The sequence below is a fragment of the Thamnophis sirtalis genome, unplaced genomic scaffold, assembly GCF_051295495.1.
Source record: "Thamnophis sirtalis isolate CommonGarterSnake01/CBP01778 unplaced genomic scaffold, rThaSir2_p1.2 scaffold_7, whole genome shotgun sequence".
In the NCBI taxonomy this organism is placed as follows: Eukaryota; Metazoa; Chordata; class Lepidosauria; order Squamata; family Natricidae; genus Thamnophis; species Thamnophis sirtalis.
In genome coordinates, this window is record NW_028261387.1 from 96,664,750 (window position 1) to 96,691,267 (window position 26,518).

At 48.8% G+C, this 26,518-nt stretch overlaps 1 protein-coding gene across 1 annotated transcript; it reads left to right on the forward strand.

Moving 5' to 3' along the window:
* Positions 1-801: 801 nt before the first annotated feature.
* On the forward strand, positions 802-25,614 carry LOC106540148 (BPTI/Kunitz domain-containing protein). The gene is made up of 4 exons (XM_087720701.1): positions 802-932; positions 3,448-3,624; positions 4,475-4,642; positions 25,339-25,614. Exons 1-4 carry the CDS (start codon positions 809-811, stop codon positions 25,347-25,349), a joined length of 480 nt encoding a protein of 159 aa, XP_087576827.1. The 5' UTR covers positions 802-808; the 3' UTR covers positions 25,350-25,614.
* Positions 25,615-26,518: the final 904 nt, after the last annotated feature.

Sequence of the window (26,518 nt, forward strand, 5' to 3'; positions counted from 1 at the left end):
AGGTTCGCAAATGTCCCTTTCTAATCTTTTCTCATTAGCTCAGTGTTTCTCAACCTTGGCAACTTGAAGATGTCCGGACTTCAACTCCTAGAATTCCCCAGCCAGCATTCGCTGGCTGGGGAATTCTAGGAGTTGAAGTCGGGACATCTTCAAGTTGCCAAGGTTGAGAAACACTGCATTAGCTGCTTCGAAGTTATTAGCAATCTTTGACGTCTGAAGTTTGAAAATGCCTTCAAACCTGAGCGAAGGAACATTTTAATCAGAAGCTTAATGTAAAGAATGCAAAATAAAGAGCAAAAGGCTGAATAAGATAACTAAGGGTCCAGATAAAACTGGAACATGAAAACGCTTTTGATTTAAACAAAAAATAATAAGATGAAAAACTGGAAATCTGGACTAGAAAAACCAAAGGGACCTAAACGTTACAATATAGGGGACCCTTAAACTTAACCTACAATAAGAGCCCGAAGCAGAGTGTGGATGCCATGGAAGGGGATCAGGTGCCACCAGGTGAGAGGGAAAACTAGATATGGACCTGGATATATACAAATGATTGGCTACAGGAATGACAGGGGAAATGGTGTGTTCGAGTCTCTCCTTAGCCATGAAAACTGGCCAGGAGATGGGAGTTCTAATCCTCCCTTTGGGAACCCCTCTCGCCCTCCCTGCCCCTCCGACCGGCCCCCGCTGACGTTTCCCCGCCGGACCCCCGGCCGCCGAAACCTTCCCCGCAGGAAGCATCGGGAGGCGAGGAGCGGGCGGGGCGGGGCGAGGGGGGTTCCCAGCCCGGCCCTCCGGAGGGGAGGGAATGGGGGGGCTGCTCAGTCGCCCAGCCATCGCCATGATGTCCGGTCTCAGCCCTCTCCTCCTCCTCTTCTTGGGGGTCGCCTTTGCCCTGTGGAGACCCCTGCTCTCCTTCCCCACCAGCATCTGTGAGTGGGGCGAGCGCCAGGGGAATGGTGTGCGGGGGGGGGGGGCGATGGGATGGCTCGGCCAGGGGGGTTTTCTCTTGCTCGGAGCCCGATTGCCCCCGCACCGTCTGAACCCGGACCCGCGAACAGCGGCCCTCCGTCCTTCGCGGATGCCTTGACGGGAGAAGGGGGAGACGGGGGCTAGTGAGGCTTTATTTCGGGGGTCCCGGGCTCGGCTCGGCGGTCTTCGGGAAGGGGGCCCCGGCTTCCCAAGGACGCCGCTCACCCCGGAGTCAGCGCACTCCGGACGGCTGTTGGGAATTCCTCTGGAAGGGGCGAGCGGAGGGGGAAGGTCCGGAGTCAGCTCCTCGGGCGAGAGACCGGCCCGGTGCAGAAGAAAACTTCGATGAACGGAGGGTCCCCGCCTCCCCTCCCTTTCCCCTCCCCGAGCAAACCCCCCCAAAGGTGGTCGCAGCCGCCCGCCCGCGGGTTATTTTAAGGTTGTATTGATCAATCGATTGATTGATTGGTTGATTAAATGTCTATGCTGCCCATCACCTCTATAGGGTGATGTATAGGTTATAAAACCAAGTGAAAAATAATTACCTTACAGTGTAATAACACAATTTTATTAATAACATTAACATCCAGGAACAGAGCGGGGTGTTACTAGGCTTGATACAAATATTGATAGAATTAGAGAAGGTAAGAGTTTGTATCCTCTGTGAGGTCATCTAGTCCAGTGTTTCTCAACCTTGGCAAGTTGAAGATGTCCGGACTTCAACTCCCAGAATTCCCCAGCCAGCATTCGCTGGCTGGGGAATTCTGGGAGTTGAAGTCCAGACATCTTCAACTTGCCAAGGTTGAGAAACACTGTCCTAACCACTGCTGGGGAATTCTGGGAGTTGAAGTCCAGACATCTTCAACTTGCCAAGGTTGAGAAACACTGATCTAGTCCACCCTCTAGGGAGTGCAGGAGGCTCTCTGACAGATGCTCCTCCCTCCCCCCCCCCAACTCCGTTCAAACACTGCCATAGAAGGAGACTCGCTCACAGCTTCTGGATGGTGTCCAGGCCAGAGACAAACCAGCTGTTACAATGCGGGAAAACTTTCCCCAACTTCACCTCCGTCCTTACAGCTGAAACCTTTGTTGTTCTGTCCCTGTTCTGTCTCCCCCCCCCCTCCGTGCAACTCAGGAGGAGCCAATCAGGCCAGATCTGACCACCCGCCCCGTTTCCTTCAGGTGGTCCAGTAAGATGTTGTGTGGGCTGACTTAGAAAACCACTTTGAGTTCTAACGGCTCTTTCTGTGCATGGACTGACCCACCAAGTCTCCGAATCAAAGATTAATATATTTGGGTTGGAAATTGTATTTAGAAACCTGATTCAGTTTGGAGACTCATTGGAATTGAAGCTCCAATCTATACATTGGTGTGTTTTTTTCAGTTCTGAGTGGTCGGGTGGGGGTGGGGGGGCGTGACAGTTATGTACTGAAGACAATTGAGGGGCTGCCACAAAGCAGAGGGGATGACTTATCCTCCAAAACACCAGAAGGCAGAGCAAGAAGCAATGGGTGGAAACTAATCAAAGAGAGAAGCAACTGAGAACTGAGGAGAAACTTCCTGACAGTGAGAACAATTAATCAGTGAAACAGAAGTTGCCTCCAGAAGTTACAAAGGCTTCAACACTGGAGGTTTTCAAAAAGAGATTGGACAGCCAATTGTCTGAAATGGTAGAGGGTTTCCTGCCTGAACAGGGGGTTGGACTAGAAGGCCTCCCAGGTCCCTTCCAACTCTGGTATTCTGTATTCTGATTAAATGACCGGATGTTAATGTGAAGAACAGTTGCAGAAACTAGGAAGGTCTAGTTTAATGAAAAGAAGACCAGTGGTGACATGATAGGAGTCTTCCCGTATTTGAGGGGCTGCCCCAAAGAAGAGGGAGTCAATGTATTCTCCAAAGCACCTGAGGGCAGAACAAGAAGCAATGGGTGGAAACTAATCAAAGAGAGAAGCAACTTAGAACTAAGGAGAAACTTCCTGACAGTTAGAACAATTAATCAGTGGAACAGAAGTTGCCTCCAGAAGTTGTGAATGCTCCAACACTGGAGGTTTTGAAAAAGAGATTGGGCTGGTCTAATGGTCTGGGGTCTCCTGCCTGAGCAGGGGGTTGGACTAGAAGACCTCCGAGGTCCCTTGCAGCCCATGGATTCTATGGGGTGCAGCACCAGCATTCTGGTGTGACGTTTCCCACTGCTCCAGGGCTTCAGGCTCACTGAGATTCAGCTGAAATATAAAATATAAATTTTAGCCCAGGAGCCAGAGGGATCCTCCCTGTGTCAAGAGACACTTGTGAAGCCCCCAAGGCTCCGGATGCCAATTCTATCAGGGTGGGGGTCTCCAAGCTGGGCAACTTTGTGGATCCAACTCCCAGAAACCCCCAGCCTCTATTCGGGGGCTGCTCTATCCCCACACCCACACCCCAGAGCAACAACAACTGAGCCAAGTTTGGAGTTTCCTGAACCTTCTCTCTTTCCAGCCGAAATAGACTGCAGCAGCGTCCCCAAATATCTTCCCTCGTGTAGGGTCCCCAGAGAATGTTTCTTCTACAACGTCACCACCAAGAGTTGCCAGTATTACACCGACTTTGGCTGCGGCACCAACAGGAACAGCTACGAGTCCCTGACGGGATGCCAGGAATTCTGCGAAGAGGCTGGTGAGCCGGGCTGCTGGGCAGGGAGGGGCCATGGGGGGGGGCAGGATGAGGAGCAGCAGGGGTCTTAGGGAGGAAGGGTCTCCTGAGCCCTGGTGGGAAAAGGCCCAAGCCAGCTGCATCCCTCTTCTAGACTTTTTTTGGGGGGGGGCTGCTCTTGCATGACGCAGCCCCCCTTCCTTGCTTCTCCTTTGGTGCAGCTGATCTCCGAAGCCAGGAGAGGGTGGGGGGAGGCTTCCCTCTTTCCTGCGCCTCCTCCCCCCCCTTTTTTTTTCCTCACCCACCGGGGCAGCCCTCCTGGGGGAGGGGGGGGCTGGGGTCCTGGAGAGACTGGGACTCAAGCCAGGGGGGCCTTCATGGGGCTTCACCGGCCATTGGCCTGAACCCAGGGCCCTGCTTTTCCAGCAGCAGAGTCTGAAGCTTCCTTTCAAGAGGGGGTGGGCCGAAGGGCAGGGGGTCCCCTGAGGCAGACGGGCAGGCAGAGAACACTGGGAGGGGGGGCGGAGGGAAGAGTCCGGAATGACAGATTTGCTCTGTTTCTACACATCTACCCCTAAAACCATCTGGAAGGGAGGGGTGGGCGTCCCCCCACTTCTCCTCCCTTGCCCTGCACAGCAGGAGCTCCTGCGTGGCTCCCCCCACTTCCAGGGGGGCCTGCCTGAATGGAAGCCCAAAATGCCCAAATCCAGGAAAGGGGGAGGGCTTTGGGGGAAGGGGAGGCCAGAGAGAGTCCTCTGTCTCTTATTCCTCCCTCCCTCCCACTCCCAGGTCTTCCTCCCTCCCCCCCCCTTTTAAACCACCTATAGAGCTGCCCGCCTGTTGCCAACCTCCATCCCCTCCTTCTGCCCTGCAGGCTACTGCCAGGAGCCCCCTGAGGAGGGGCCTTGCAACAAGAAAACCTACCGCTGGTTTTACGACCCGAAGACCGAAGAATGCAAGAAGTTCATTTTCGGGGGCTGCGGGGGGAACCGCAACAACTTCATCAACAAGTGGACCTGCCAGGTGGTCTGCCGCCATAAAGGTGGGTGTGTGGGGGAGGGGAGGCTGAAGGGTGAGGAGGCCACGTGGGGAGGAGCAGAAGGCCCTGCATTCACGCCTTGAGGGCTGGGTGGAAAGAAGAGGAAGAGGGAAAGGAACCCCCCCCACTGCTCCACCCTCAGGCTAGGTGGGCTCCCAGCCCACCCAGAAGAGAAGAGCCCTGTCCCCCAGGAAAGGGGGCTGGACTATGCCCAAATATAGAGTCAGATTTTGTGCAGCACATCCAACCAGCAGAGAATTAAATGAACTTCAGCAGGATTCAATGATATATAAGAAACCTCTTTATATGCAATATCAAGCAGCAGAATTCAGAATTCAGAATTCATTTTGTTTATTTCATCAAGCATGAATCATGGTACATAACAGATATAAATATAAACATGATTATGAATACATGAAATAAATATGAATACAAGGGAACATTAGGACAGGGATGATAGGCATATGCACGCCCCTTAAAGACCTCTTAGGAATGGGCTACAAATGGCTGCAAAATAGGAATAAAATTAATTAAGCCAAAAAACAATATATGTAAATACATTGGTTTCAGGAGGCAAAAAAAATGCTGCATTCAGTGTATAAGACACACCCAGATTTTCAGCCTCCCTTTTGAGGCAAAAGGGTGCGTCTTATACTCCAAAAAATACGGTAGATCATTTGCGATGAGTACTCCAAGGTCCTTGGAGCTTCCTTCACTCACGCCTGCGCTGGTCAATGTAAATTCTTCTTTATGCATCCACAGAACAATGTACTGTGAACTGTGCACACGCAGTCACAAAAATCCAAAATGGCAGAGGCGAGGGAGCGTGGCAGGCCTGTGTTGCTGCGGCTTCTGCAATCCAGACCTGAATTCCACTACCGGTTACCATGCCTATTCCAGTCTATGAAAACTCATTCATACTCTGATATATGGGCACCTAGACTGACTGGGGGGTCACGAAGGCAGAGGCTGGAGCAAAGCAGCCCCTCACTGCAGGGGAGGGGGGTCTCTCTCGGGTTCTCAGCCTGACAAGAAGGGGGGGCTCTTCAATGGCTGGGGAGGGAGGGAGGGAGGGAGTGGCGGGGAGCCCCCCTCCTGCAGTCACCCAAGGAAGACGGTTCCTGAGGCCTCCCTTCCCTTTCCAGGGTCTCCCTGAGGGCTCCGTGGATGGAAGCTCCACCTGCTTTGCGCTGAATTGGAAGAGAGGATGAGACCAGGCGCAGGAAGCCTCCAGGCGCCTTCCAAAGGGGGGGGGGGGATTCTGGAATAAACGATTGCCCGAAGGAGACGGTGCTCCCAGATGCTCTCTGTGTCTTTCCTGGGAGTCTCTTCACCATTAAAGGACGGAATTTGTCAGGCACCTTCATGGGGGCCTCCGTGCATCTGAAGAAACTGAACCAATGGATAAATAAATAAATGCCCCCATCGGCCACAGACCTGGCACACCTTGCTGGGTGCCACCTGGCTGCTCTCCTTCCTCCTTGCCAGGCATACAGGGGAATGTATGCCAGTCCTACCCACCCAAGGAGCCAGCATAGACATGGGGGAGGGTGGCCTCCTGGCGTGTCTCCCCCTCTCCAGAGAGAAGCTGCCCACCTATTTTCCCAGCTTAAGGCCTCCCCTTTCATAGCCAGTGCCTGGAGTCTCGCACCTCCCTCAAACCTCAAATAAATAAATAAATAAATAAAATAAATAAAACCGGATAGTGAATCAACCTGTTTTTCTGTGTTTACACCACACACAAACTAACCACAGACCAACACACAAAGCCACAAAAACTAATTGAGGTTAGGAACCCCCCAATTTCTCCAGCTGTGGGACGCAATGGCCGAGAAGCCCCCAGCCTTCCCATTAGACCAGGATGGCCAAGGATTAAGTGGAGAGAAGCTGAATTAAAAGAACATTTTGTGGCTCCAGATCAAGTGGGGGCCATCCTGGGGGGGGGGCATGTCTTATTAATGGCTTAGAAGGGGGGCAAAGGGGTCTCGGAGCCACAGAGGGCACCAGAAGGGCCACACACAGTTTGAAAGAGGGTTGGTGGGAGGGCTGCTGTGTGGGGCAAAATGCAGCCCACTCCCATCCAGAGGTCTGCACGGATCCTCTAAACATTAAGGGCGTCTTCAGCTTCAAAGAATGGATTTCATAAAACATTTTTTGCAAGCTCGGCCTGAAGCATGGGGAAAAGGTCTGAGTAGAAGAGAGCTGGAAGAGACCTTGGAGGTCTTCTAGTCCAGCCCCCTGCTCAAGCAGGAGAACTGATGCCTAGACTCTTCTAAAAACCTCCATTGATGGAGCACCCATAACTTTTGGAAGCAATATCTTCCACTGGTCACTTGTTCCCACCATAGGGAAATTTCTGCTTAGTTCCACATTGCTTCTCCCTTGATTAGTTTCCATCCGTTGCTTCTCATCCTGCCTTCAGGTGCTTTGCACAATAGATTGACCCCCATTTCTTTGGGGCAGCGCCTCAAATATTGGGTGACTGCTATCATTTCCTCCCCCGTCCTTCTTTTCTCTGCAGTAGCCGAACCTCTCAAACTAAATCAAAGGAGTTGATCCTACGTGGCCCTTTGTGACCATCATTTAAGAATGAATCAAAGCAGAGCAGCTCCAGAGAAGGACAGGGGCTTCATTAGACATTTTTATCCTACCTTTATTACATTATAAGGAACTCAGGGTGGTGAACTCACAGCCTCTCTTTAAGCCCAAAACCCAAAAGCCTGAAGATGGCGAGTGAGACCTCACTGAAACGTTGCCAAGACAATCTCAATCTTACACAGGAAAAGACCCGAATACAACAAGACCATATATTTTCAACACTATATATATGTGTGTGTGTGTGTGTGTGTGTGTGTGTGTGTGTGTGTGTGTGTGTGTGTGTGTGTGTTTTATTTGTGCTGATAAATAAATAAAATCAGCACAAATAAAACACAAATATAACAAAGGCAACCGTAAAAATATTGGGTTTCTGTCGTGATGGACTCTTGTGACGAGCCGATTGACAGATGATGGAAGCAGTTAGCTTCCTCCCATAATTGGGGCTCACGAGGGGTTGTGACACTACATATATATACATAAATTTATTTTGAAAATATGTTTTCTTTGTGGCAGGCCCTCAAATACCGGAAAACTGCTACCATGTCACCCCGTCCTTTTCTCTAAAACAGCAAAACCCAATTCCTGCAACCCTTTGGCATTTCCTATTCTAGCCTTGTTTTGAACCAAATAAAAAAGAACCCTTGGTCATCTCTACTGTTCCAGTCAAGTTCACCCAGATGCAGCCCACCAATTTCATTGAGCACACCACGGCAACTGAGCTCGAACACAGCAGGATTTGTGGCTGGAGCAGTAGAGTTGACCAAGCACAAAACTAAACTCTTCCGCCTGGCCTGGATGGAGAGAATAATTCCACACCCACTAAACCCAGGTACTCGAATCAGGCTCCTTCTGAGGAGGAGAAGGATGGGGAAGACGGGAGGTTGGCCACAGGTGCTCCAGACAGCTGCTCCTCATAAGGAGATAACCAGACAGAGGTTTAACAAAGCTTTGAGCACATGGGATTAAACATCTTGCTCACATCTGTGGCAGAAGCTTTTAAAGGACAGAGGTTCGCAAATGTCCCTTTCTAATCTTTTCTCATTAGCTCAGTGTTTCTCAACCTTGGCAACTTGAAGATGTCCGGACTTCAACTCCCAGAATTCCCCAGCCAGCGAGCTGGCTGGGGAATTCTGGGAGTTGAAGTCCGGACATCTTCAAGTTGCCAAGGTTGAGAAACACTGCATTAGCTGCTTCGAAGTTATTAGCAATCTTTGACGTCTGAAGTTTGAAAATGCCTTCAAACCTGAGCGAAGGAACATTTTAATCAGAAACTTAACATGTAAAGAATGCAAAATAAAGAGCGAAAGGCTAAAGAAGATAACTAAGGGTCCAGATAAAATTGGAACATTACAATTTAGGGGACACTTAAACTTAACCTACAACAAAAGAGTGGAACGTAATATTTTAACGTTGGAGATGGGGAATGTCACATTCTGAAGAATAATTTTAATGGCCTCTGCCTTGAGAGATGGGCTGTGCCTGGATGGCTTCATGGAAGGAGAACAGGTAAGTACCAGGTAAGATGGAAAATTAGATCTGGACCTGGATATAAAAATGTTTGGCTACAAGAATGACAGGGGAAAAGTGGTTACACTGGACATACAAGATCTCTTAATCATTAAAAGGGATATACAAAGGCTAAATTTGGAGATTTTCGGATAATTTTCTGTGTTGGAATTACAAAAAGGGCTGGTTAAAGATTTGAAATTTTTTCTTATTTTAATAAATGTTTTTTAATTTTAGTTTAAAACAGGTACACATCTTTCTTTACATCTGTAGAAAATGTATCAATCAATTACAGATAAGTTTGGTACATCTCCTCCACAGTCAATCAACATAACTCATATTAACTAAGGCATTATTATATATCCATTTTCATTTAACTGTAATTATTATTTAGGAATATTGATGAAAGTAATAATCTTGAACAATCCCTGCCCACACCAGTGGGAGAGAAAGAAATCAAAAAAGAAAAAGAAAAAGAAAAAGAAAAAGGACCGATAAAAAATAAAAATTAAAATAAAAAATAAAAATAATACAAAAAAAGACAAAAACGACAAGAGACAAGGCAGGAAAACAAAACAGAACACAGGTGTCTATCATAAGAAAAAAAAAAGAAGTATATCAACTGGTTACAACATGCTTTGGTGCTTCTCTTCCATTAACTCATATTAATTCAAATATCTCAACTCGAATATTTACCATATCAAAATCATTATACCTCCAGTTTTAATTACCTATGGTTATTTGAACATCCCTCATCTTTAGCTATGCATTACATAATTAATCCATAACACATGCTGACATTTCATTTACTTATTTGTAAAATCCTCTATTATCATCAAATCCTCATATCCTATTTTAGCTGGACATCCATAATATTTAATTATATCATATATCATAACATTTTCCCAGTATTGATTAACATTTGATTGTATGTATTTTATTTAGTTTTTTAATAGTGATAATTATTATAGTTAATACTCTTTATGTATAATCTTCCAATTGTTAGTTATCATATCAGCTCCACATTATATACATTACTTTCAATATCAATTATTATTCAACTATATCTGTTACAAGAAAAAGCAATTAGATTTAACTAGTTTTCAATTGTATTCTTCAATCTATCAGCCAGTTCCAAATTATATATATTACTATCCATATCAGTCATTATTCAGCTATATCTATTACACATTAAGGTAATCAGATTTAGCTAGATTTTAAATTACGTTCTCCATCTATCAGCCAGTGTCTCTCCAATAGCAAGATCTTCTCCAGCCAATTGCCACGCGTTGGATAAATTTACCAAATGTTTTCATAATCAAATCCAGACAGAGATATTTTGGCACCTTTGAACTCTGGATGCCATTGATGAAATAATAATGTTGTCCTGGGCTTGTAAAATTTTCCAAATTAACTTTAATTCTCAAGGGTGGATTTTCCATTCCTCCTGCACCCTGTCTTTTTAAATGAGTCTTCTTTATAGCTTCCCCCCTCCTTTCTTCCTCTGAGATAAACCAGACACCATTTCTCACATTTTCCGTTTGTATTTCAGGAGCATTTAGACATTCAACAATCTCAGTTTTTGCTTCATATTTTAAAATCAGATGATCCAATTTTCTTTCCAGTCTTTGATAAGAATCAAAGAATCCTTTACATGCGAAAAAAAGTCTCTGAAATGAAATCTTAGAGGTATTTTGGGACGCCATGATGTGTGTCGCAGTTAAAAATTGCAAACTCTTTTTTTTTTCCACAGACTTCTTAGTCTCTCACAGGCTGCGATTGTAAACAAAGCCGAGTAGTAAAGTAATAAAAGTGTCGAATCGTGACGGGCTAATTAGTAGAAAATAAATTTTACGATCCACTTAAGGAGATTCAGAGGGGGGAGGGTGTCGAGGAGTTTCTTGAAGCATTTAAGAAGTAAAGTAACCACCAGCCATAAATCCATTAGAAAAAGCCAATTCGCCGCTAAATTTCCCTGTTCTTTGCTTTCAGTTATCTTAAGTTTTTAACGCGGACAGTCTCTCTTGGATAATAAAATCAGCTTACCAGATGACATCACTTCTAGCATTCTTAGGGGCAACCTGCAGTTTCAGTTAGCATGCAGCTAATCCAGAAAGGAATTGGCACGAGGAGTTAATACCCCCCCCCAGAGATTTGCGGGTATCTCTGAGGTCCTGGGTCTCTCCTCACCTTCACTGTCGTCTCCGGGACAGCTAGGGTTCAAAGAACCCGTTCAAAAATCCTTCGGTATAGAGGAATTTCAGGAGTAGCCTGAAACTCCATCTTCTCACTGCTAAGCCCCGCCTTCTTCCCAGGGAAGGCTTCTTAAGGAGGGGCCTCACCACCGCCTCCTTCAAACCCCTCTCTCAAAGAAGCGTTGGTAATTGCCTGGAGCCAGCCTCGAGTCACCTCCCGGGAAGCCGAGACTAACCAAGAGGGACACGGGTCCAGCACACAAGTGGCAGACTGCCCCCCCTCGCTCACTCCCCTCTCCCGTACGGTCGCCGTTCGCTCACTCACTCACCCCGCAATGCTTTCCCCCAACCGCCACTCACACTGATTGGCTGGGTCACCAATTGCCCTGCCTCTGAGAGTCAGGGGGGGGGGGTGTTTTCTCACAAACACCCTTGGTCCCCACAGATCTGGGCATCTTCCCATTGCAGCCTCCGATGTCTCCTTGGGAGATGAGACTGTCCAGGGTGGGGTGGGGAGGGACTGGGATATGTGTGAGGGTGGGGGAGTTTTAGAGATGTGATGGATACCGGTATAAGTAAGGTAACTCCTTGGATCATCTCTGGATAAGAAGAAGATGGGAAGTTGCCCACATGTGCTCCGGACAGCTGCTCCTCATAAGGAGATAACAAGAGAGAGCTTTTCCATAGCTTTGGGCAGAGGAGATGATGGGATTAACCATCTTGATCACATTTGTGGCAGAGACTTTTAAAGGACAATGAGTTTGCAAATGTCACTTTCCAATCATTTTCTTAGGAATTTCTCATTAGCTGCTTCTAAGTTATTAGTAACCTTCAGAACGACAAATTTGAAAATGCCAGGTGAGTTCCAACCTGAGAGGAGGAACATTTCAATCATACATTGAACAACGTAAAGAATCCAAAATAAAGAGCAAAAAGCTAAATGAGATGACGAAGGGTCTCCTGCTGGTGCAGGGGGCTGGACTAGAAGATCTCCAAAGTCCCTTCCAACTCTGTCATTCTGCTACTCTCTTCCTTCTCACACATTCGATCATCGCTCCTTGTGCAGCCACTACGCCAACTCTCTAATTGTGGAGTGATATTACACGGCATACTGAGGGGGGCCATCCTCACCATCGTTACGTTGCAGCACAGCAGGTAAGAACCAGGAGGCAGCAAACCTCCATTTTAGGGTCCATTCAGCAGTTTAAGAGAACCGTCCGAGGCCTCCTCGCTGCCAGCTGAACGGGGTCATTTCTGCCTCCTCATCCAGGACACTCACAGCCGGTTCCTTTGGGGTCCCGTGTGGGTCTCCTCTTCCCTCGGATGGAACTTTGCAACCTCCTGCACGAAATTCTTCCTATGATATGTGCCCCTCAATTAGGGTGGTGGACGGTGATCGTGCTGAGCTGGTGATTGGCTAGGGCTCAAGCAGGGGTTGGACTAGAAGACCTCCAAGGTCCCTTCCAACTCTATTATCCTATGCGCTGACTCCTGTATGCGAGTAGGGCTCATGGGGATGCCCCCCACCCATGTTTGACCCCTGAAGGTATCCCAGACCTTTGGGTGGGATGCCATGTCCGAGTCCCAGCAATTGTACCAATTCCGCTGTGTTCGAGCTCAGTTGCCGTGCTGTGCTCAATAAAATTACTGGGCGGGGTCTGCTCATAAACGGGCCCTGGGTGAGGGTGGGGGAGTTTTAGAGATGTGGGGGATACATTTGAAATAGAATTTTGGAAGTAATTATAAAAAATGTATTCCTGTGGGAAAATGCTTTTGATCAAAACAAAAATAATAAGATGAAAAACTGGAAAATTGGACTAGAGAAAAACTAAGGGGACCTAAACATTGCAATTTAGAGGACACTTAAACTTAATCTACAAGAAAAGAATGAAGCAGAACATTTTAACGTTGGAGATGGTGAAGGTCACATTCTGAACAATAGACCCAGATGTTAATTTTAATGGCCTCGCCTGTGCATGGATGGCTTCATGGAAGGAGAACAGGTAGTACCAGGGAAGATGGAAAATTAGATACCGACCTGGATATAAAAATGATTGGCTACAAGAATGACATGGAAAAAGCGGTTACACTGGACATACAAGATCTCTTAATCATTAAAAGGGATATACAAACACTAGATTAGGAGAGTGGTTGGTTAATTTTCTGCGTTGGAATTACAAAACGGGCTTATTAAAGGTTTGAAAATTTTTGTGAGGGACTAAAAGAAATCAAAAGGAATTAAATTCTGCAACATTATTTGAAGAGACAAAGATCAAGATAGTTAGAATTAAAAACCAGCTAGGAAACAGAGAGTTCTAGTCTCTGAACTGTACCAGCCTGTGTGCGAAGATGTCCAGCGCGGGCTGCGCTGGCATCTGCAATTATATCATTTGGCAAGAACCACAAACGGACACAGGAATGTGAGCCGTGCGTGTATTCCTCACATCTCTCTCCCCACCTTCTCCCCACTCTTTTCCCCGCCTAGGGCTGAGCTTTTTGCCACGGTGTAACATTATTATTGGACTTAGTTAATCATGTGCCTTTTGATTTAATTGTGTACACCTTTTCTTTGTTTGCACCTAATAAAAGAGGTCTCTGAAGTACATTCGGGGCCCTCATCCCAAGGAAATATTTGTCCGGTGTTTTCCTTCTCATTCGGCCAAGAGCATGAGTGGCCCACTGGAAGTGCGAAGCCGCAACTGGTGACCCCGACGTGATTTGTGGATCGAACACGTCTCTTGGCACCCCCTTACTCACTCGACTGGAAGAAGTCTCTGCAAACCAGGGCCGGTCGTCCGCGGACGAAGCACCCTCCCTTATTCGTGAGTATGGGGACAGGATTTTCTAACCTCAGGTTGCGCACCTCCACAAACTTAGGGAATTAGCCAAGTCCTCAATTATTATACTTAAAACTAATGGAAGAAATTTGCCTATACCCACTAAAACTGAGTTGATTGCTTTGCTCAAATATATTTATGAACACTTCCCGGCTTATCCGGAAAAGGGCTCAATTCGGACAACCATTTGGGTAAAATTAGGGAAGTATTTTCATGAGCCCCCAAGGGCACCACCGAAAATATTTTCCACTTGGCGGATCGTCATGGAATGCTTACAAGTTCATGAAAAAGCCATGACGGGGGAACCGGACACACACACCCCCGCCATATTTGGAAACCTCCTCACCAAATTCACCCCCTAAACCCAAGGCTTCCTCCTCTCTTGTGCAGTGTCCAAACGGCAAAAATCAGTAAGCATTGGCTACCAGTTGCTTCTTTTGATTCTTCTGTAGTAGCTCACATCAAACCTGTCATTTTGCCCCTCCATATTAATTTGTGGGGTCGTGATCTCATGCACCAATTTAATGCCAAATTAATCTTGCAGTAACTGCTTTCCACTTCGTTTGTCATGTCTTCTTCTGCCTTGCTTTCTGATCCTTTGCGATTAACTTTGAAAACTGAAACCCCTGTCTGGGTCGATCAGTGGCCATTGACCCAGGAGAAGCTTAAGGCTTTAACAGAACTAGTGCAGGAACAATTACAAAAGGGACACATTGAGCCGTCCCTGAGCCCGTATAACACCCCGGTGTTTGTTATAAAAAAGAAATCTGGAAAATGGCGTTTCTTGCATGATTTGCGGGCCGTCAATAGAATTCACCAACCCATGGGGGCGCTACAGTGCGGCCTCCGCAATCCAAACTTGATTCCCCAAGAGTGGGATCTCATGGTCATTGATTTAAAAGATGCCTTTTTTTTCTATACCACTCCATGAGAATGAGCGCCAATGGTTTGCATTTACCGTCCCGGAATTTAATCATTCCAAACCTGCTTCTCGCTATCAATGGATGGTCCTGCCTCAGGGAATGCTCAATAGTCCCACTATGTGTCAATATTTTGTAGATAGAACCTTGCAGCCGTATCGGACGGCACACCCTCACTTTTTTAGTTTATCACTATATGGATGATATCTTGGTTGCAGCATGTAGACCCCCCAGGTACAGCTTTAGCAACATTACCTTTTCTGACTAACCTTCTCCATAAAAACGGCCTGCATATAGCTCCAGAGAAGGTTCAAACCGTACAACCTTTTTCATATGTACCTGGGTCATAAGCTTTTGGCTTCTCGTGCTGTGCCTGCACTGCCAAAAATGGACTTGCCACTCACTCCCACATTAGTACAGTTGCAGCAATATTTGGGCTCCATTAACTGGGCACGCCCATATATGGGGCTCACAACCCCTCATCTGGCTCCGTTGTTTTCTGCATTAACAATGGGTAAAAACCCTGCGGATATTATTAAATTAGATGAAACACATCAGCAAGTGTTAAAAGAAGTAAATGAGGCTCTCGCTCAAATTTGGGTGGATCGTCTTCAGGACGATACCCCCCCCCCTAGCTTTCATTATATGTAACACTCTTGGGCTCCCAACGGGGGCCGTGGTGCAAAAAACTTCAAAATTATTAATTATTGAATGGGTTCACTTGTCTCACACCCCAAGATCCACTATTTCTCAGAAACCTGCTCTTTTTGCAGCCCTAATTACAAAAGCCCATGTCAGAACAAAGTTGTTGGCCGGAATTGAACCTTCCACGATTTTTGTCCCTTGTTCTTTATCGACTTGGGAGACTTTACTTGCTAGCTCGGAAAACCTTCAATTCGCACTCGCCAACTGGCCAGGTGAGATTTCTTGCCATGCACCTCCCGACCCTAGATTGGCTCTTTTGAAAACTGTTCCCCTGCGATGGCACACTCCATATTCCCCTCGCCCGCTTCCTCAGGCCATGACTATTTTTGCCGACGGAAGCAAAACGTGTGGAGCCTGTGCCTGGCAGCAGGATGGCCGGTGGTATACCAAAATTACCCCCCTGCAGACTTCCGCTCAGCGTGCGGAGCTTGCTGCCTCCATTTTGGCCTTTTCTACCTTTCCAAATAAACCCTTCAACTTGATTTTGGATAGCCTCTATGTAACTCAGATTGTGAAATCAATTTATGAGGCCTATCTTTCTCCCTCATTGGAACCACAATTACTTTCGCTCTTTTTATCTTTGCAAAAGTTAATTTCCACCTGCACCCATTTTTTTCATGTTTCCTACATCCAAAGTCATCAGCCTTTCCCTGGGCCTCTCCAGGAAGGCAATGATGTAGCTGACGGCTGCTACCAACTCTTCTTCCCTTTTGACCTTGACAGCTCCCACCCCATGGGAGAGTCATTCCTATTTTCATCAAAACAAGAAAGCGCTCATAAAACAATTTGGCCTCACATTGGCTGAGGCATCTGCAATCATTTGACAGTGCCCTACTTGTAGCCGGCAGTCACATTCCCTCCCTATGGGGGTTAACCCCAAAGGAATGGAATGTTGCCAAATTTGGCAAATGATGTTACCCAATATCCTCCATTTGCCCCTTGGAAATATTTACATGTTTCCATTGATACGTATTCGGGCTACATTATGGCATCCCCCCAAACACGTTATTAATCATTGTATTCGGACCTTTGCATCGCTGGGATGCCCAAAAGAATTAAAAACAGACAATGGCCCCGCTTACACAAGTGCAGCCTTTGCTGCCTTTTGTAACCAATGGGGCATTGTGCATAAATTAGGCATTCCTTATAACAGCCAGGGTCAGGCTATGGTTGAGCGCACCAATCAGACTCTTAAGCATGCCCTTGATCGCTACATTGAAACAAAGGGGAAAGGACCCCCTAGCCTCCCGGCTTTGCAAAACATTCTTAATCTTTGTTTAAGAGCCAAGGTGGCGCAGTGGTTAAATGCAGCACTGCAGGCTACTGCTAGATCAGCAGGTCAGCGGTTCAAATCTCACCGGCTCAGGGTTGACTCAGCCTTCCATCCTTCCGAGGTGGGTAAAATGAGGACCCAGATTGTTGGGGGCAATATGCTGACTCTCTGTAAACTGCTTAGAGAGGCCTGAAAGGCCTATGAAGCGGTATATAAGTCTACTACTGCTATTGCTATTGTTTATATACATTAAACTTTTTAAATCTCACCGGTCAGCCACCTTCCTCAGCAGCAACTCGTCATTTTGCAGCTCCACCTTCTGCGGACACTCCCCAACCACCTGTTTACTATCGCTGCTTGCCTGACCTGACGTGGCGAGGACCTGCCGACCTGATTACCTGGGGAAGAGGCTACGCCGCAATCCAACTAAAAGACAAAGTACTTTGGGTCCCAGGAAGATACGTAAGACCTTTTCTTCCAAAATCACCACCACACACATCCAGGGATGCCGATCGTCCGTCAGCCCCCGAATGAGGAAGAGCTTGTGGAGGTTGTTTCCTGGCCTGACCAGGAAAACAGGCCTGGACACCCTCCACCGTATGAGACTGCGGAGGCTGTTTCCTGCCTTGACCAGGAAAACGGGGTAGGACACCCTCCACCGTATTCGCCACCAGAAGGATGTCCCTTATTTCGAAGAAAGCCTCCAGGTTATCCCCTGTCGCTGTGGCAGGAGTTCATGAAACCCATAAGTTGTAGAACTTTCTCATATCATTGTGGTATTTTTTCATTGTGTGTCATAATTCGAGTATTGATTATATTTTTAGGACACTGTGCAGCTTCCCCCATAGAGGACGATCCGCACATTTTGCTAAGCACTAGGAGAACTGAGCAACATGAAAACATACCATTGACACTTACATGTACAGACACACGGGGCGTTGCATTTTTACCATATTCGAATTGGTTGAAAGACGGAGAAATTATTGCCACTACACCCGACCGTTATCTTGTTAAAAAGACATTCTCTCCTCGTCAGCTCATTTTGGTCATTTTAAAACCCTCCAATTCAACAATAGGGTCGTATTTTTGTGACATGACTACCAGATCGGGACGGTGGTCCTCAAGAGGGGTTTTTGTCCACCCCCCAGGATGGGTACCATGGGGGGTCATTGCACGGCCACCCTCCCCTCGTGCTTCTTACAAGATATAGGAACCATTACATGTACCTACTGGGTGTCTCAGACATAGAATGAAAAGGTTAGCTCCTTCTCATGGTTTGCACACTCGGATGGCATACAACCTGTGAATGCGTTTGGCAGAACAGGCAAACGTATCAAACTTTTGCCTAAGCGAAGCTGTGGACATGCACATGTTATTAGGGAATTGTTTAATAACAATTTGCACGCCTCTTTCCGTCATTTTAAATGACACCCAGCTGGCCATGTTTAAGAAAGGCGGGTGTCAGCCTCTGCTTTGCTGCTGCTTCGGCTGCCATTGAAACGGGGAGGGGGGGCATGGTATTTGGGAGGGGACTGATTGTTGTGCTGGAGGAAGATTCTGGAGTTTCTACTGCCCGTCTTACTGCGCATGCGGAGGAGGTTTCCCGCCAAGGCCAACGGCACCGACATTCCATCTGGGTGATGCCTTTCGAAGTTATCTCGCACCTGACACTTGGGAGAATTATGATTGGACTGTGCATGGGATGCCAAGGGGTGGGGAATGGGCTATTCAATATATCATTTGCTTTCGTGCCTAAATAATCAGACTTCGCTTTGCTACGCTTCTGTTCATTTATAATTAGTAAAAGTACACTTGATTTCTATCAGTGGAGTCTTGTGGTTTTCTTTCCTGATTATCCAATGAAGAAGTGCTGACAATAAACAAAGTCTCACAATACACAATACACCCCACCAGGAGTTTCAACCTACAGTGGGGGGTGTGCTCACAAGAAGGAACAAAGAAAAATGTCATTGCATGCGAGCGATGAAGAGGAATATGAAGAATTGGATGCAGGAGTCACCAGAAGGAGACTGAAAAAGAAACCAGCTGAATGGGAGGAAGCTGGGATCGAGGATTACCGATTGTCCGAGGCAAAATGGCTCCTTGAGGAGGCTATGTCTGAGCAAAAGACCCGTGGGAGAGCGATGGAAAGGGAGCAAATGGAAGAATTTGAACAAAAGTACTCCATGCATAGATTTTGGGAGGGTGAAGAGGCCGAGGGAGGTTGGGAGCAAGGAAACCCATAACCAGCCCCCCCCCAAGCCAGGGCTGCTGCCAGAGTAGGGGGGGCCCCCAGAAGACGCCGAATGGCAAACGTCCCTCCCTTAACAATAAAATATAACGGTGACCCCAAGAGGTTGGGGCTATTCGTCATTCAAATTTGGAATTATATAGAAATATATGGTCCGGATTTAGAAACGGATGAGATGAAAGTGAGGATGGTTTTAATTTCATTGGAAGAAAAGGCAGCCGATTGGATGGTGAGGTTACACCAATGCAATTCCCCTCTCCTGAGGAATTTTAATGACTTTATGGCTGCACTGAAGAGGAGGTTTGATGACCCGCTGATTGAGAAACGTGGGAAGGTGAAATTTATGGCCCTAAAGCAGGGAAACAGACCAGTGGCTGAATATGCTCAGGATTTTCAGCAGCTATCAGCATATGTGAGGGGGTGGTCAGAAGAGGCCCTCTTGGATCAGTTTGCCTTGGGATTGAATGAGGACATTTACCAGCAATGCGTTAACAGACACCTTCCCAGACGAGTTGTTGCTTGGTATGAAAATGCAGCAGACGTTGAGTTAGATTTGGCTAGACTTCAATGCGCAAAAGAGAGAGAAGCGGAGAGGTCGCCCCCCCCCAGCCCAAAAAGCCCCGTTTCGCATCAGGAGTGAAGGGAGGGGAAGCTTCGCCGGCAAGACCAAGCCTTTCACGTGCTTCCGTTGTGGGAAGGGAGGCCATCGCGCCGTGGATTGCCGCGTTAAACTAGCCCAGACCACTCCACCCCCTACCAAGAGGGAGGGAAAGGCGGGAAAGGCCCCGGGGAAGAAGAAAGAGGCTGCGTGCGCTGCTGAGAATGTTCCCCAGCGTTTCCAGCCGGAGGAGGAAGAAGGGGACGTGACCACCAGTTCCGCTGATGAATCCGATGACGACACCTCGCATCGTTGGGTGAGTTCAAATAAAGCCCCCATGTTAATCCCAATTGAGTTAAGGGTGCCACCTGCTGGTGAGACGGAGCAGCTTTCAGCTCTCCTGGATTCCGGCTGCTCCAGATGTATGATTAGCCCAGCAATGGTTGAGAAACTGGGCTTGAAGTTGAGGACTTTAAAAACCCCTATTGTTTTTTGCCAGATCGATGGATCCATTGCAGGTGGGGGCCCAGCCCATTTTTACACTGAACCTCTAGAAATGAAGATGGGAACCCATTTAGAGTTAATCTCTTTTATTGTGGCACCTGGAATGGACAGGCCCCTTATTTTGGGACTCCCCTGGCTTCGTAAATGGAACCCTCGCATTAACTGGAGGGAGGGGTGGATGCGCATTCGAACCAGCGCAGCCCCAGACGGGGGGGGTCGAAGCGTCAGAGCCTACTGGCTCCAACCCCACTTTGGCCGCCATTGGCTAGGAGAGGATTGAGGGGGAAGAGAAGATTCCAAAGGAATATTGGGACCTGAGAGGAGTTTTTAGTGAAAAATCTTCCGATAAGCTTCCACCCCACAGAACCACTGATTGCACCATCGAGATTTTGCCTGGAGTGGCGCTTCCAAAACCCCAAATATATTCTATGTCACCCAGGGAGATGGAGGAGATGAGGAAGTTTATTGACAAGAACTTGGAGAGGGGCTTCATTGAACCAGCCAGACCCAAGGTGGCTGCCCCTGTGCTATTCAGGGAGAAGAAAGATGGCTCTCTTCGTTTATGTGTTAACTTTAAGAACCTTAATTCAATCTCTTCTCATAATCTCTACCCTTTGCCTCTGATGAAGGACATGCTGTCCCAACTGGGAAAAGGCCGCATTTTGACTAAACTGGACTTAAGGGAGGCATAGGACCCAAGGTTTTCCCCACTCAAACCAAAACCCAAAGTTCTCACCCCCAGGTCCCAGTCCTCCTTTGGCTGTCTTTGCTCCACGTCTTCCAAGCGCCTGGTGGGGACATGGCTCCCACGGGAAGGAATGTGTCAACCGTGCAGCATTCAACATCCAAGAACGGGAACCCCCCAACTCCATTGATTTAGAAAAAATGTACTTTTACTGAATGTGAAATGAAAACACCGAAAGTAAAGCAAGATCTGAGACTGAATGGCGCAAACGTGTACATATCAAAAGTTTACCCAAATCCCTCCTTCCAGTACCCCAGCCTAACTGTCCAATCTGCAACTCCCAAGGGGTTCATTTTAAGGTGGCCTCATCTGGCTGGTATGCAGAGACGGTTGGCCTTGACCAAACCCAATGTCAGCTTCTGCCTTGCTGCTGCTTCAGCTGCCATGAAACGGGGAGGGAGGGCTTGGTATTTGGGAGGGGTTACTCGATGTGCTGGAGGAAGGTTCTGGAGTTCTCTGGATGATCCGACTACGCGTGCGTGGGGGGGTTTCCCGCCTGGACTAACGGCACCGGCATTCCATCTTCGTGATGCCTTTTGAAGTTATCTCACACCTGACACTTGAAGGACTTATGATTGGACTAAGACTATGATGCCCAGGGGTGGGGAATGGGCTATTCTATATATCAACTGCTTTCGCGCCTAATTAATCAGACTTCGCTATGCAAACGCTCACTATCCATTTGTAATTAGTAAAAGTACTTTGGATTTCACACATATGGAATCTCAGGGTCTTTCTTTCCTAATTATTCAATGGAGGGGTGCTGACACCCAAACAGAAGCCACCAGCATGGCAGAAGATGGTGAGAATAAAACTCCCTCTTTTGAGATGTCTCCTCCAGCACGGTTCCCCTCCTAAATACCATAACTCCTACCCTCCCCATTACTATGGCAGCCGATAGCAAGGAAGGAATAGAGAGGCTGACAGAATGTTATGTTGGCTAGACTCCCCCGCCCCCCCCGTTATCTCTATCTCCCCCCTCAAGTTCCCACAGCTGCAACCGGCCTCACTATGGTTTCAGGGCTGACAGTCTTCGCTCCCCCTTTCCGTTGAGAAGGACCTCCTTCAAGGGAAAAATCAGAGGGAGGGAGGGAGGCTAACCTGTGTTACCGTCAACCTCCCCTTCCCTCCCCCCCCCTCCAGGCGGCCCCTTGGGCTTAAGAGGGAATTTGTTATGGAACTGTTTAATCAACCTGCCAGCTTTGACCCAGGTAGCTTCAGATAGAGCAGGGGTGTCCAAACTTGGGAACTTTAAGGCTTGTGGACTTCAACTCCCAGAATTCCCCAGCTAGCCATGCACCCCTGAGATAGAGGATTTCCCTTCCAGGATTTCCCTTCTCCACCAAGAGCCAAGGTGGCGCAGTGGTTAAATGCAGCACTGCAGGCTACTGTTAGATCAGCAGGTCAGCGGTTCAAATCTCACCGGCTCAGGGTTGACTCAGCCTTCCATCCTTCCGAGGTGGGTAAAATGAGGACCCAGATTGTTGGGGGCAATATGCTGACTCTCTGTAAACCGCTTAGAGAGGCCTGAAAGGCCTATGAAGCGGTATATAAGTCTACTGCTATTGCTATTGCAGTGGGCTAGGTATTGCAACTGACCCCGATGTAAACGCCAGTCCAAAATCTTTTTGACCTCACAATGGGTCTCCCCTGGAACTACAATAGGCTTCGGACTGGCCTACTGGCCTTATCTGGGAGCCCACTGCTGGCTTTCACAGCCCTTTCATGGCTACGTGGCATCTCCAAGGCCTAGGCTTGGTCTGGGCCTGGGGTGGGTTTCAGCCCAGTTCGCACCGGTACGCTAGAACCCGTTCGTGACATTTAGCTTACCTTTTGGAACCCGTTCGTCCGGTGGCACAGTACCGGAATGCTCCCTCCCGACTGCCCCCCCCCTCGCTCACTCCCCCCTCCCATACGGTCGCCGTTCGCTCACTCGCTCGCCCCGCAATGCTTTCCCCCGACCGCCACTCACACTGATTGGCTGGGTCACCAATTGCCCCGCCTCTGAGAGGGAGCGGGGTGTTTTCTCACAAACCTTCTTTCTTTCTCTGAAGGCGTGCGAGAAAGCCTCCCCCCCCCCATTACCTGAACGTGTGAAGGAAGGAAGCTCCTTTGCCTCGGCTATACAATCTCCTTTCGTTCTCTGTCTGCCTACTTCACTCATTCGGTTTACTTTAAGACTTGTGGATCCAACTCCCAGAAACCCCCAGCCTCTATTCTGGGGCTGCTCTATCCCCACACAAACACCCCAGAGACAACTGAGCCAAGTTTGGAGTTTCCGGAATCTTCTCTCTTTCCGGCCAGAATAGACTGCAGCAGCGTCCCCAACCATATTCCCTCGTGTAGGGTCCCCAGAGAATGTTTCTTCTATGTCACCGCCGAGAGTTGCGAGCGTTATGTTGACTTTGGCTGCAGCACGAACACGAACAGCTGAGGAGTCCCTGACGGGATGCCAGGAATACTGTGAAGAGGCTGACTTAGAAAACCATGATTGTCCCAAAGGTGCTTTCTCAGGAGGCCCCTTTGAATTTGGGATGAAGACCCTTCGAATGGTGTGGAAGTAGGGATGGATTTCCAGAGGAAAAGGAATTGCAGACTCTGGTAACCATCATTCTCCCCTCAGGAGACCCTGAGGACACAGAGAAACCTCCAAGTGCTTCAACCATAGTCTAAAACAGGGGTGTCAAATTCAAGGCCGATGTAGTGCTCAGACCTGGCCCACAGGGTCATCCTGGAAACATCAAAGGACCAGTTCGTGGTTCCTCTGCCACTGAGGGCCTCAGGCAGCTCTCCAGAGCTCCGTTTTCACTGACGGAGGGCTGCAGGAGGCCGTTGCAGCTGGAAACGGAGCTCGTGAGCCTGTTTTGTCTGACACGAGGGACATTGAGCTGGCCACACCCACCCTGGCCATGCCTACTCCGTGAGGACTAACGCAACCCTGATGCGGCCCTCAAAGAAATCCAGTTTGACACCCCTGCTATAAAAGGATGCAAATGACCAGCTGTGGACTTCAACTCCCAGAATTCCCCAGACAGCATGGGTTTGGGAAGATCTCCAAGGTCCCTTCCAACTCTGTTATCCTATGCGCTGACTCCTGTATGCGAGTAGGGCTCATGGGAATCTCCCACAGGGGTGTTTGGCCCCTGGAGGTATCCCAGACCTTTGGCGTAGTCGGCTTCAGTATGCTTATTGTCAATGCCATGTACAAGTCCCAGCAATTGTACCAATTCCGCTGTGTTCGAGCTCAGTTGCCGTGGTGTGCTCAATAAAATTACCGGGCTGAGTCTGCTCATAAACGGGGTCCTTGGTGATCTTGACGGGAACTCTACAGTTGACCAAACCCAAAACTCTTCCGTCTTGCCTGGGAGAAAAGAATTCCACGCCAACTGAATTCAGGTACTAGAATCAGGATCCTTCTGATGAGGGGAATGAAGCTGCATCTGAAATTGGGCAGCACCAAGGGTTGAGCCCACCAGGGTGGGTGGGAAGGGGCCCCATCTAGTGACTGGCCAGACTGCAGCTGGGAGTTGTGAAGTGGTCCAGGAGGAAGAACTCCACTACTCCTGTACAAGATCTTCCATCTTGGTCCCCACAGATCTGGGCATCTTCCCATTGCAGCCTCCGATGCCTCCTTGGGAGATGAGACTGTCCAGGGTGGGGTGGGGAGGGACTGGGATATGTGTGAGCGCCCACTGACGTTTCCCCGCCGGACCCCCGGAGGCCGAAACCTTCCCCGCAGGAGCCAATCCGAAGCGCGAGACGGGCGGGACGAGGGGGGGTTCCCAGCCCGGCCTTCCGGAGGGGAGGGAATGGGGGGGCGCTTTTTATCCCAGAGAGGAGTCGGAGGCGGCTCAGTCACCCAGCCGTCGTCATGAGGTCGGGTGGCAGCCCCCTCCTCCTCCTCCTCCTCCTCCTCCTCCTCCTCTTGGGGGTCGCCTTTGCCCTCTGGGGGCCTCTGCTCTCCATCTCCGGCCAATGTAAGTGGGGCGAGCGCCGGCGGTGGTGGTCTGCGCCCCCTAGAGACCCGCCGTTCTTGTCCTCAGGTTTCCCCGGGCACGGGAATAGCGGTCCCCCGGTCATCACGGAGCCCTAGACGGGAGAAGGGGGAGAGGGGGGCTAGTGAGGCTCTGCTGGCCGGGCTTTCTTTCGGGGTCCCGGTATCGACCCGCCACATTTCCGCTATCTCCGCTACCGGTTTGTGCGAACCGTTACCAAGCGGCTGAATACGACCTCTGATTCACACCTGGACAGCTGTGTACAAAGAAGGGGAAGGGAGCCTCCTCCTGGCAGCACTGCAGAAGGACCCCTCTTCTTACCCCACCCCCCAAGATTCTGCTGAGCGAACCGGCAGTAAAAATAATGGAAAGGCACCACTGGTCCCGAAGGCAGAGGCTGGAGCAAAGCAGCCCCTCACTGCAGGGGAGGGGGGGGTCTCTCTCGGGTTCTCAGCCTGGCAAGAAGGGGGGGCTCTCCAAAGGCTGGGGAGGGAGGGAGGGAGGGCCGGGGAGCCCCCCCCTCCTGCAGCCGCCCAAGGAAGACGGTTCCTGAGGCCTCCTTCCCTTTCCAGGGTCTCCCTGAGGATGGAAACTCCACCTGCTTTGCGCTGAATTGAAAAAGAGGATGAGACCAGGCGCAGGAAGCCTCCAGGCGCCTTCCAAAGGGGGGGGATTCTGGAATAAACGATTTCCCGAAGGAGACGGTGCTCCCAGATGCTCTCTGTGTCTTTCCTGGGAGTCTCTTCACCATTAAAGGACGGAATTTGCCAGGCACCTTCATGGGGGCCTCCGTGCATCTGAAGAAACTGAACCGATGGATAAATAAATAAATGCCCCCATCGGCCACAGACCTGGCACACCTTGCTGGGTGCCCACCTGGCTGCTCCTCCTTGCCAGGCATACATTTTCTTTTGCATAAACCTCGTCCTCAGAGCCCCTCCAAAACAAACTCACCCCTCTCCAGGCCTTCCGGAAAGCCGTCAAAACCTGGCTGTGCCGGCAGGCCTGGGGTTGATGAGTTCCCCTCCCCTCTCGACTTGTATGGCCGTATGACTCTTGTGTATTTTAATTATATGTATTGTGTTTGTATCCCCTTTTCCCCTTTTGAGTTGTTCGCCGCCCTGAGTCCCTCCCGGAGAAGGGCGGCATACAAATAAATTAAATCTGAATCTGAATCTGAAACTGAAACTGAGATTGGGGGGGGTTGTTTCCCCGAAGGGGTCTTTCTCCCTTTTCCTGCCAGGAGAATGGAAGCAAAGTGGAGGGGGGGGATTCCCCAGAGCCCCTCTGAGCCCAAAGAGACGAAAGATCTGGAGACTGAAAGGTATGAGGAACGACCAAGGGATCTCGGTAGATCCAGCCATCGAAGGATCCAGCCATCAAAGGCAGTTTTGTACTGGATGACAATTTGAGGGGCTGCCACAAATTCGAGGGGACGAATTATTCTCCAGAGCATCAGAAGGCAGGATAAAAAACACGACGGATGGGGACCAATCAAGGGGAGAATCAATCTGGAACTGAGGAGGAATTTCCTGAGAACGATTCACCTGCGGAAGGAGCTGCTTCAGAAGTTGGAGAAGAGATTGGACCACATTTCTCTGGAATGGTCTAGGGTCTCCTTTTATGTTCAAATGTTTTATTTTCATTTTTCATTTTCATTTCATACAGTCACGTATATACTGTGCACGATTATAGCAGTAGCAATAGCAGTAGACTTATATACCGCTTCATAGGCCTTTCAGGCCTCTCTAA